Source organism: Manis javanica, chromosome 2 (genome assembly GCF_040802235.1).
Source record: "Manis javanica isolate MJ-LG chromosome 2, MJ_LKY, whole genome shotgun sequence".
NCBI lineage: Eukaryota > Metazoa > Chordata > Mammalia > Pholidota > Manidae > Manis > Manis javanica.
This window is the reverse complement of record NC_133157.1, coordinates 72063479-72076279: the sequence shown is the minus strand read 5'-3', so window position 1 is coordinate 72076279 and position 12801 is coordinate 72063479. Positions and strand designations below refer to the sequence as shown.

Genomic DNA, 12801 nt, shown 5'->3' with positions numbered 1-12801 from the left:
ATATAAACTACTGATAGGATTTTTTTTGTCCAGAGCCTATTTTCTCTTAGCTTCAAGATTTGAGGATTTTTTATTTGTTTAGTTGTTTTTCTAAAGCTCTTTTTATTTCACATGTATTATTTTTGGTAACTTTTTATTATTATTTTATTATAGAAAAATTCAAACCTATACAAAAGTAGAAAGAACAGTAAAGTAAAATGAACCTGTGTGTACCCATTTCCCAACTGCATGAATTATATGCTCATGGCCAATACTATTTCATACATATCCTCATCCACAACTTCCCTCCCCTTGGGATTATTCCAAAATAAAGTCTAGACATCATATTATTCTATCTGTATTTCACTATATATCTCTGAAAGACAAGGACTTTTTCAAAGATGTAATTATAATACCAATATCACAGTTTAAAATTTTTTTCAACAATAATTCCTTAATAGCAAATATCTAGATCAATACTCAAATTTTCCAATTGTCCCATAATTTAGAACCCAAATACAAGCCATACAGTATGATTGACTGATTTGCCTCTTAAGCCTCATTTAGTCTATAGGTTCCCCCTCCACTTTTTTCCTACTCCTTCATAATACATTTGCTCAAGAAACCAGTTTGTTTGTTCTCTAGTTTTGAAGTTTGGATTTTGCCTGTTGCAACCCTGTTTAACCAAAAATGTGTTCCTCTGTCCTCTTATTATCTATAAATGGGTCATTTCTAAGTTCTAAGGCTTATTTAGATTAAGATTCTTTTTTTTTTTTTTTTGGCAAGACTGTTTCATAGGTAGTTTTGATTTCTTCCATCAGGAGACACACAATGTCTGGTGGTGTCTCTTTTCATAACAGTAGTCACTGAAGAGCGTTGTCTGGATCTATTATTTCATGGGGGTTACAAAATGGTGGCTTTCTGATTCTACCATTCCTTTTTCGTTTAAATCATAAGAATATCTCTTTAAAGAAAAACCTCCCTTCAGCTCTCAGATTACCCAGAGATGAAATTCCTGGAGAAAAGGTAGAATAAATGTTGATTCTTCTCCTTAACAGTTGTCAGAATAAAATATTGGTTCCCTAACATTCGCAGAGGGTAACCAAGGAGGACTGGTTTTTTCTCAAGTATCATTAGGAACTCATCAATTTAAACATAGTAAATGTGTTTCAGTCCTTGGGAACTGTTGCCCTGGCTGCTCGAACTGTCCTATCTTTCACTAGTGACACTCTCTTCAACTCAGTTCCCAGGTCTTTTGAATGTGCCCCTAGTAGTCTTTGGTGGTTTCCTTGCTTTCTAATAACAAGACGTTCTGGGATTATCTTGTACCTTTGCTGTCCCCAGCCTGGTACCAGACATTTCTCAAAGGAGGCTTATTCCTTTTAATGGGAAGTAATATATTATCAGGATGGTCATTTTCTAGGCTTTTTCAAAAGGCAGAGCATTTAGATAAAATACAACATACTTCAATTCACATGCACAGCTACAGGGTTTTGACTTAACCTCACTGATCTGACTTCTGTAACTCCTTTTTTACAGGCTGAAAATCCCAGTTTTCAACATGACTTGACCTACTGATTCATTTGCCCTAAATCACAATATACATGTAACGATCTCAGAATAGCAATACAAACACTTCTCCAACAAGATCATGATTTTAAAAGAGCTTAAATTTTGTTTTTGGCAGGTCTCTTCCTATATATTCTACTAGAGTGTTGAGTCAAACTGCTGAGTTTTAAAAGCACTTGGAATAGTTCCTTTCTGTGTGGTTATGCAAACTACTTGGGGTAAAATTAAGCTCACTTGATTCACTCTGCTTTTAATTTTCAGTGATTGCTTTGTACCATTTAATTTTATAACTATGCAAAACAAGAGTTTACATGATTCCAATCAGACCCCCAAAACAAGGTATAATATTTTTCAAGTTTATATTCCATCTATGTTCCTTCTACCCTATTTCCCTTCCCTCACATAGAAGAAACTATTTTTAAAATTTTATTTTGTAACTCTTCCTTTGACTTTTGAAATTAAGAAAAACAGATATGTGTATATACCCCCCTCAGACAAGTAAAGGTGTACTATATTCATTTTTTTACTTAAATTACCCCATAGTAGCGATATTTCTCATTCCTTTTCACAGCTGTGTAAACTCCACTTGTGGATACACCAAAGTTCATCCAACTATTTTCCTACTTATAGTTGTAAGGGCTATTTCCAATCTTATGCCATTACAAATTGTGCTAAAATGAACAGATTTGGACATATGTCTGCTGGGCATATATAGATAAACATTTAAAATAATTTACAAAATCACAGCTATACAAAGCAGTCTTACACATCTTTAGTTCACATAAGGTACTATAAAATATTAGTTGGGCTTACCATGTCAGTAATGTAGATAATATCACCTTCCTCAAAGTATAATTCATCTGGCTAAAAGAAAAAAAGCATTTAAAGTTTGACTCCATGTGATTTTTCATGAATATAATGATCATGATAATAATGATACAAATTCCAATTCCTAAAGTATCCTTATATACAATGTGGTTTTTATATACCTAAATCTGCAAATAAACCATATAACAAACCATTACTGACAAACTAACACATGTGTAGAAAGCTGAATTTTCCCCAAGATGAACTTCAAAGAATAATATATATAAGCCAATAAGAATTCCCTTCCCTCACCTCCCCCACACATCTATTCTTCCACAATAAAAGCAGGGCATTTTTATGTCAGAACAGCATATTAATAAAATTTATTCCTTGTAAAATTTCCAAAAGGTGATACATATTTTTTCAGAAAAGGATGTCTAGAATTAAAACCATGAAAAATAGCAAGAATCATGTCTCTTTCCTAAATGATTAGGTTTCAGTGCTTAAATACTTTTATATCAACATCTGCTATCTGCTTATTTTGAGAAAACCATTATCTATCTCTTCATGTTCAGAAAAAATGAACATTTCATATATAAGAATAGTCACTACATAATGCAACAATTAATAAGGCTGAAGAGCAGCAAGACATGAAGCAGGAATCAGACATCCCAGACCATAGGCAGCTCTAAGGGGTTAACTGGTTATATAGACAGTAAGCACTCTGCCTTGCACCAGCCAAATGTCCTACAGACTCTCTGAATAAAACCACATCCTTTAAACATCTTTTCTCCATCAGTAGATAACACTTGTCAGAATGACTTTGAGTGAACAGGACAATGTCTATTGCCACTGAGTTTTAGATATTGGGAAACGTTCATTTACATCATCACATTGAATGAAAAATGTAAGGCACAAAATTTCACATGGGATAAGATTATAATTATGTGTGAAATATGTATAGAAAATTTTCCATATTTTCTATCATGAGCATGTATTGCTTTCACAATTTTGGTTTTTAAAAAAGGCTTTTCTATTTCTGATTATACTTATTGTTCCACACAAACAAAAATTATGCTAGTGAAACAAAGCATCTCACCCATTCCTTTTTTCCATTTGTATACCTCCTCTCTCAACTGCAGGCTAGGGCCATAAATGTGACTCTACACTAGTAATTTATTTCATTTCAAAGCTGATTTTTATTATTACTATAAATATTTCCTCTTGAATGAAGACTGTATCAGCTATATCATATTTTAAGCAACCACATACATACTTAGATGCATTATGCTCTGAAATATAAAATTTAGCAAATGATGATGAATGATAGTAAAAAAATGGCTGAATTCCTTTAAAAGACACTTTCTGAAGCATTTGTTGCATTTACATTTTTATTTACAGAGACTAGACCTACACATAATGAAAGCTATGCAAAACTAGTTGAACCTATGTAGACTTGATGACATACATTTTAACATTATTTGAAACAGTTACTTAGGAGAAAAAAAAGGTAAAATCCTTTAAGATTTTCTAATCTTTCTCCAAAATGTTCTGATGATTTATGATCAGTATTACTGTCAATATGGGATGACTACAGAAAGTAGGCAGAGAAACAAACTATTTCCTTTACTTGTCCTGCTTTCATTTAAGTTAAAGGTCATCTCTACCTTCAATTCTGGCTGCTTCTAAAATCGTGGAAGTCAGGTTTGCCTAAATTTCCGCACATAATAAAATCAGTCACCCCTCAAACAAAAAGGCATGTTTTGAAAAAGTACAAAATAAGTAACTTAAAAAAAACAAAGCACACACACACACACACACAAATCCCTGTGATTAGTCTTTCTCATTAAAAAGGAATAAAGCCCCAAAATAAGTGTTTAATGGGCACAGGGTATTCAGTTGGGATGAGGCAAATATTTTGGAACTAAATAGAGATAGTGGTTATACAACACTGTGTGACTATAGTAAATATCACTGAATTGCTCACTTTAAAATGGTTAATTTTATGTTATGAGAATTTTATCCCAACCTTCAAAAAAAAGTAATAAAGCCAAGAACAGTTAAACCTCTGAGTGTCCTTTAGGTAATTCTTGTCCTCTGTGGTTTGGCAAAGTGCATCACTTGCAAAATGTTACTAAGTCATTTTGTTACTTCTCAGGGCTATTTTTTTTTTATGGTTTTTAAATGAAGGGCTGCTGTTCAATAGTGGCATCTGCCACCAGCCACCTATGCCATCAGACTTGTTTGTTATCTGAGGCAATCGGCAGTCAGTATGACTCAGGTAAAAAAGAAGGTCTCACTATTTTTTCATCCTGAGATAGGAGAGTGGACAGTGTATTCTCTTTTTAGTCAACCTCCAAGACACACAATACCACTACCAGTAAAATACCTTCTCCCACAGAAACCAGGGCAGTTTTTCCTAACCTCACCAAGGACGTGGTCCACCAAATTCTCCAAGCTGTTGGTGGCAGGAAAGGCAACAAGCTAATCTCCTGAGTTTTAAAACATAGATGGATTTTACCTACAATATTCATGCTTCCCGTTAAGAAACCACACTGTGGGCGCTTAATGTGAATTGTTTGATGAAAATCTACTTTTAAGTTCCTGGCATCCTATTCATGGAACAGAAATGGGAAACAGTGACCCAACAGAGTAAGCACTACTCTGTGTCTAATTTGTTATTGCATTTTCAACCACATTCTCCCTTTCCTCTCTCCTTGAAGAAACACAGGATATCTGAACACGTAAACTGTGGGCCCCTGGGCTATAACAGCAGTGAGTACAAACTTGGTAACGCATTTTCTCATTCCTGGTCCATACATTCTTGCTAGCATGTAATTCCCAGGGCATTAATTTTGTTAGCTTATGCAAATAAATATCTTATGAAATGTTTTACAAAGGCTGTGACACAGTTTTGAAATTTTTCACATTTGTCAATCTGGAGCCCCAAGAGTTAATAAGAAGACAAAAACAAAAACAAATCAAATTCTCCACAGATGTTTTTATTTAACACTGCACAGTATTGTTACGTGGCAGGCATTTGTCTGGACACTTACAAATAGTAACTAATTTAATCCTCACCAGCAATACTGCTAGGTGCGTCCTATTCTTGCCACACTATAGATGAGAAACTTGTCCACGGGCACAGAGCAGCCACATGGCAGAACCTGGACTTGAACCACAGCAGTCAGAGATTCTGGGTTCACTACTCTCACCACCACCTATGCTTCCTCTTATGCAGAAGGTCATGCATTGCCATTACTGGTCGTTATAGAGTCGTTTCCAGGTTCAAGGCAGTGGCCCTGGAAAATACGTCATTTCCCTCCCACCTCACCACCAATAATGCAGCACAACAAAACCAATAGCACACTTTACACTTATACTTAACCTAACTGGGTCCTCATTACGGCAACCCTTAGGGCAGGGCTGGAGCATGGATATAATCTCCATTTCATAACCAGGCTCTGAGACGTTGAAGAACTTGCCAGAGATCACACAGGGCTGGGCTTCTACTTCAGCTTTTGGAATCCCATTCTAGAGCTCCATCCTCTACACCTAGTGATACAAACCCAGTGAAGCCCAGCAAACACACGTTTGTTTTCTGAGCAGGGTCCCACTGGTCTCTCCTTAGAAATCAGGCTGCCCCCATCCAGCACACAGGAAGTGCTGTCCTCTCTCCATTAGCTCTTCTTCACACTGGTCTCTCCAGTCCAGCAGGTCTCTGTGTGACACCTTATTGGATTGGGGGTTGGGCAACAATAAGAACCAAAGGGCTGGGTGGTGCCAGGACTACCTTGTCTTCAAGCAAGACAGAGGAGAAATGGGTTGGCATGAGGAACTGGGGGCCCCAAGCTGCCCAGTGGATCAGCAAAACTGAAGTAGGACACTGCTGTCCCTGGCGGTACAGTTGCTAAAAACTGGATGCAGACCTCCCTGGAGTGCTGCACATGTTAGCAGCGGTCCTGCGGAGTCCAGCTCAGCCTTCCATATTGCCTGCCCCTGGTGTTTATGGAGGCCAGCTCAGTGGGGGATGTACAGGGGTACGTCTCCCCTACTAGAGAAGATGGTGGCTGGTCACAGGGAAGAAAAGCTGATCTGAGCCTCCAGCACTGTCCAATGGAAACTCTCAGTTAGAAAAAGAATGTAAGTTCCAGGATGGTATTCAAATATTGAATAACTAGCACCACCCAAGCACTTAACCAGTCAGGAAGGCCCATGGGAAATAGAGGCTACCTGCCCAGCCATACGCTTCCCCTTTAACATCTGGATTGAAGGGCGGTGGGAAGAGGTGGAGTGGGGGGCAAGGGGTAGTCACCACTGACCACCCAGCACACACAGGATGAATTAGCAGTGCTGTTCTGCAGCTTGGGACCCTCGGGACCCGAGATATTAAAAAATAACATTTTAAATATGGACTATTCAAAAGACCTAATTAATTAAATATCTATTTTCTCCTGTGCATTCAATAATTACTAAGGTTTTTAGAAAGCAGTAGAGAAACTCCATCCTGGAGCAGAATTAGAGATGAATTAAAGTAATCAATATATCAACCAATCAAAAATATTTGTTAAACAACTATGAATACAGCAACCATTTCTCCTTCTAATAATAATAGCAGCTTCACACAATTTGCCTCATTTAATTCTCATTAAAACCCTATGAGATCACTAGTATTCTCACTTTACATGTGAGTACCCTGTACAGAGGTTAGGTGACTTGCAAAGTTCCCAGGTCCACAGCCGCTGAAGAGGCAGAGTGGGTCCTGAAACCTAAGGACAGCTCTGAATCCCTGTGTTCTTCTGCCCCCCAGACACTGTCCTGGTGAGGACTGAAAAGCCAAGTGTAGAATTTTGAGGGGGAGAGGGCACCCCACTCCTAGCGAGGGTGGTCAGAGAACCTTTATGGAAGAGGAAGTATGTAATGAGTCAGGGCCTGGGGTAATGCAATGAGTCCAGACGGACTGGAGATGGGTTCCACTGGGCATCAAATCCAGACTGGAAAGGTCCAAGAAGGGGAAAAAACAGAGGAAGGCAGGGCTGAAAGGGGTCTGGACCACAGAGGACTCTGTCCTTAGTCAAATAATGGGTTGAAGCAGGTGATGGGATCAAAGCTACATTTTAGGAAAATTAGTCAGGCAGAAAATGCAGATGGAATGGAAAAGCTGGTCCCTGTGTTCCAGAAGCTAGGAAAGGTTGCAAGGTCATGGAAACCAGAGGAGGAGAAGGTCAGTGAGAAAGGATGAAGTTGATGATCAAGAAGATATTGGGGGGAAAGAGGAAAGCATCAGGGCTCACCTTTGGTCTCAAACTCAGGAAATGCAGGTCCCTTTCTGGAGTTAGGGAGGCAGCAGAGAATGGTCTATTCATTGTCTGGGCCCAGGAGAGCAGAAGATGACCACCTCCCCTCCCCCTCCCCTATCCACCTCAGGGTTCTTGCAACCCAGGGAACAACTGATGAGGACAATCAGAGGCATGGAATGACAGTCCTCCCTGTGCACAGGCGACAAAGACAACTTCTGGACCTGTGCACAGGCGACACAGACAACTTCTGGGCCTCATACTTTCTTAGCTTTTTGTGTCCCCTCCTCTGCCTGCCCAAAACTTGTATGTTGAAGTTCCTAACCCTCAGTAACTCAGAATGTGAAGGCATTTCCAGATGGATTGTTTAAAGAGGTAAGTAACTTAAAACAGAGATCCTTGGAGAGGGCCAAATCCAGTGAGACTGGTGTCCTTTTAAGGAGAGGAGACAGGAGCACAGACTAGTACAGAGAAAAGACCATGGAGAGGAATTTTAAATTAAAAACTTTAGAGGAAATTCTAAGAAAATAAATCTCTGTTGGCTAAGCTACATAGTCTGTGGTGCTTTGTTACACCTACCTGGGCAAACGAACATGCCACCCATTCCCACCCTCACTGACACAGAAGAGACTAAACACCTGAGATGTACTGTGACCCACCCAACCCCTTTGTTGTTCCAGAAACATTCTGTTTACAAAGTCTTGGGAGAGCTCATCTGAACAGAAGCACCACTCATATCAGCTGTATTAGGAGCTGCCCTTCAGTGGCACTCGCCATGTGGTAGGCTTTAAACACTGATCCCAGTCTCTGCTTACAGCAAGGTTCTACCTTACGATGGCTAAATCACTCCCATTCGCAAGGGAGTAAACCGTGGCCACAGGTTAAGTAAATGTGCACCCTGAGTAAATGACAGATTTGGCATTTGAAGGCAGGCCTCGGCCTGATGGCTGTGAATCAGTGCTCAGTGTCACTTGTTCTGAGCTGCCCTCAGAGGTGCCTGACTCTGGGGACATCAGGGTCTAGGTCAAACCCAGACAAGCCAGCAGCAAGCTGAGCCCACAGAAGTGATGCTCTTCTCTCTGGTGGGGAGGGGAAAAGTCAAGGAGGGGTTTCCTTTCCTGGTCTCCTTCTCCTCTGCCTCCTGATTATCTAGTCTTCCGGCTTCTACTTTTGTTCTCTTAGATGGCTTTCTACACCTCCAGCAGAATGATTATTCTAAAACTTAACTCTCTGATGAATCCTGGACTCAAACCCTCCAACTGCCTCCCATTGTAACCAACGCGAAAGGCAAAATCCAAACAACACCCCCAAGGCCCTACATGATGCGCCCTCCCTTGCTGGCCTCCCTGATCTCATCTTCTTCGTCTCTCCCCTTTGTGCATGACTTTCTAAGCCCGGCTGCCCTCCTTGCTGTTTGCAGAAATTGCCAAATAAACTCCTAGTACTGGAACTTCCTCTGCCCTCCTTCAGGTCTCTATTCAAATGTCACCTTTATAGAAAAGCCCTCCCTGACCACCCTACTGAAAATAATCCTCTTCCCGCCATGAACCTCGTGGCCCCTACTCTTTATTTATCTTCAGAGCACTCAGGCCCTGACAGTCACATTCATTTGTCTATTTACTGTCTGTCTGAGCCCACCGGGATGCAAGCTCCCTAAGACTGCCCTTTCTTTTGCCATCGTACTATCCTATGGCCTGGACCAGTGTCTGGTACCTAAGAAGTGATCACTAAACTACAGGTGGATGGGTGAATGTACAGATGGACACCAGAAACTGTAACAATGGAAGATGGACATAAAGTTACTCTGAACAGTTGGCAAAAGGTACCATTATCACGTAGCTTGAGGAAGAGGGTCAATGGGAAAAAAAAGGAAGATTAGCATGACATTCAGAGGAATGATAACTAAGACAGGGTCACGTGCTTTATGTTTTAAAGCGGGTGGTGTCACCACATGGGGACAGGCACCACAGGGGAGAGACCTCAAGACGGGAAGACACTCAGGTCAACCACAGGGCTTAGTGGGAATGACCAAACGTCCATTCCTGTGAACTGTTTACGGCCATCAAAGGAAAGACAGGCCCATTAGGCACAGGAAGTATCTAAATGAAATCACCTTCATTTCTCATGCCAATTTTAAAGTTAAAAACTGAATACTTACAGTTCTGGGTTCAAACGTATAAAGAGCTCTGAACACTTTAACTTGCCCTAAAAAAGGAAAAAAACAACACATGACCAATTCTTTCATTTTAAATTTGCTCTAAGCAGTATTCTCCACTATAGTCTTCAGAATTCCAAATTAAAAGCCCATGTGAGAAATTTATTTTGGAATTAAGTGCCTTTTTCCAGGAACAGGAGGTTATTTTTTTACTTGTTAAATGAAAGCATGAATAAACAACACCCCTCTGAGGGTTGATTTTCTTCCCCCTCAAACAATAGGAGCTACGTTAATTATGTGGACTTAGCATCTGTTCTATCTAGAGCCCTTCCAACTCTAAAACGTAAGTTTAAAAATAAAAGACTGGTGTTTAACATAAATAAGTAACATGACAGTCAACAGTGGTTTAATATTCTTAAGTCAGTGTGGTTTAGGATGTCATATGTTCCGAAAGAAAAGAAAATACCAGAGAAGAGAGTACCTGTTGGAGAAATCTGTGATTCCACCAAGTCCCTAAACAGGGTGTAATAACCAAGCAAAGAGGAGGTCATGCTCATGAGAGTTGTTCTCTATTCTGCCAAACACTCTCTCTCCTTCTATGCCCCTGTGCTGCTTTTCTGCAACACCCAGTATTAGAATAATTGATCTGCTGGCCTGACTTATTTAAGGGCAGAAATCCAGATTTCTTCCATTTCCCAGCATCTACCTGGCACACAGTATGCTTGCTAAATAAATATGTAAGTAGAAGAACAAATTCAAAAAGCCTACAGATCAAAAAAAAAAAGGTCCTTTTTTTGTGAGATAGATGTAGAAGGAATATCAAAACAGGCTACCTATTTAAAATGTGATCACAGTTCATTTTTAGCACTGGACGACCTCTGGAGATGACCACTTAGTAACCCTGTACATGATCAGCATTTGGAACAGTGCCCCCAGAGTGGGATAGAAGACTACTTCATAAATTATTGACATCTTTACCTTACTCCTTTTCATTCCTGTTTTAACACATTTTATAATATAACATAATACATACACAACTTATAAATACATATACATTTATTAGGAGTGAGTACTCAAAAACTTTTGCTGATAGAATATTAGGTGTTCTTGGGGCAAGTGTTTTTGTTTTATGATATGTAGCACAGTGTCTGGCACATAGAAGGCACTCAGTTATTTATTGAGTGAATGAAGAATGAATGAATAAAGGAATGCAAACATGCACTTAAGAAAAAAAGGCTAAAAACCAGTAGTTTTGAACAGGACTGTCTAGTATAATTTCACGCAATAATGGTAAAGTTCTATATCTGTGCTAGTCACATACAGCTCCTAAGCACTTAAAATGTGACTGGTGGGATGGAGAAACTGAATTTTTTTCTTTAATTTTAAGTAAGTTGAATTGCCACATATGGCTTGTAGTTAGCATACTGAACGATACACATCTAGAACATCAGAAAATGAGAAATGATGTAATATCCATTAAGAGGGGGACTACATAAATCAACTCTCATTCTATCCACATGACAGTCATTAAAAAAGAATATTGCAGACAGATCCACACACACAAACATAGCAAAGAGTGTCTACAAAATATTCAATGAAAAAAATGTACATTACAGAATATGCCAAAAAACATCCTTTATGTTGACAACACACATACACACTCACACACACTTTGAATGACAGCACCAATTCACATTCTCTTTTACATGAATGTTTACATTCATTACATTAGCAGGTATTACTTTAAAAATCAATTAAAACAATACTTTCATGGGAGGGGGAGGGGAGGTCATTCTTTCTTCTAAACGCCCTAATCTAAGAAGAGCAGCTCACATCACCTCTTAGTGTGTCTGCAAGAAACATTTTTGTTATATAAATTCTAGTGCCACCTCTTTCCTGATCTACTAGGGGGAGGTAAATACACGGAAGCAAAAGTGAAAATTTTTTTTGTTTGATGTTTGTTTACCCACATCTACAGGCCTGAGAAAGCAAACATCAAACAGAAGGAGAAGCTGCCAGAAGAAATATTTTCTGCTGACCTGACTGTCTTTCTGAGAAGGGAGATTAGTTATCTTGATTATTTCAAACTTTTCAAAGAGAGGTTATACAAGGAAGCAGTCTACTCAGGACCAAAATCAATAATGACGGAACTTTCTTGCTCCTTTGAGGGAATGGCAATGAATGTGCGATGGTTAACTTTGGAAAACAATATCCAATGTCAGCAGAGTGAGCTTAGACAGAATTCAGGACAAATTAAAGAAACTGAAAGAAAAAAATGTGGAGTGTGACTGAGCCACTAATTTTTGTAATTGTGTCTTTTGTGATCATCTTATTTAAAATGTTCACAACTAAAAGGAAGTGGGAGATTTATTTGCATTCTGACATATTAAACATTGAACTTCAGGTAAGTTCAGGCAATTATGCAGGAGAACATTCTCTCTGTGTAACACTGTAGAAAGTACTTTCACATATACAATCCTATTTATCGATTTGTGTTGCGCCCCTTTTAATCTATATTATTACAGAAGTTCTGAGCCTTAATTTACTCCATTCTCAAACCTGAGTCAAGCAGAAATGAAAGAAAGCACATGAAACAGCCAGCGGATATGAAAGAACTGCATAAAAAACAAAAACACAAGACTTTCATCATCACAGTTTACCAACCCGGAGAATCTCTCAAGAGAATAATACTATTACTTAATTCACTGGTCATTTTTACATCATATTTAATTCAACAATGAGCAATGTTCCACAGGTGTATAAGTTTACACAGAGCACAGAAGCAAAGAAAACATGGTACTCTGTGTTTCTATAGTATTGTCCTTGCAGACATCTAAAACAAAAACTAAACATCTTAATAAACCATCAAGAGCAGGCACTGATCAGTTCCAAATTTACTTGAAGGCAGATTTAGAAAAGTAAAACAATTATGTCATTGTACATGCAGGGAGGCTACATTAGGTGCCTTCTGTGGGCACCTTCCATCTTGATCTT

At 39.0% G+C, this 12801-nt stretch overlaps 1 protein-coding gene across 1 annotated transcript in view; it reads right to left on the bottom strand.

The window, feature by feature from the left end:
• Nucleotides 1–12801, bottom strand: part of OSTF1 (osteoclast stimulating factor 1) — a 49251-nt gene that overhangs the window by 14789 nt on the left and 21661 nt on the right. The window contains exons 2-3 of the mRNA XM_017667046.3: nucleotides 9811–9857; nucleotides 2362–2412 (exon numbers count right to left, since the gene is read on the bottom strand). Coding sequence (XP_017522535.1) covers nucleotides 2362–2412; nucleotides 9811–9857 — 98 coding nt within the window. The remainder of the gene's footprint in view (nucleotides 1–2361; nucleotides 2413–9810; nucleotides 9858–12801) is intronic.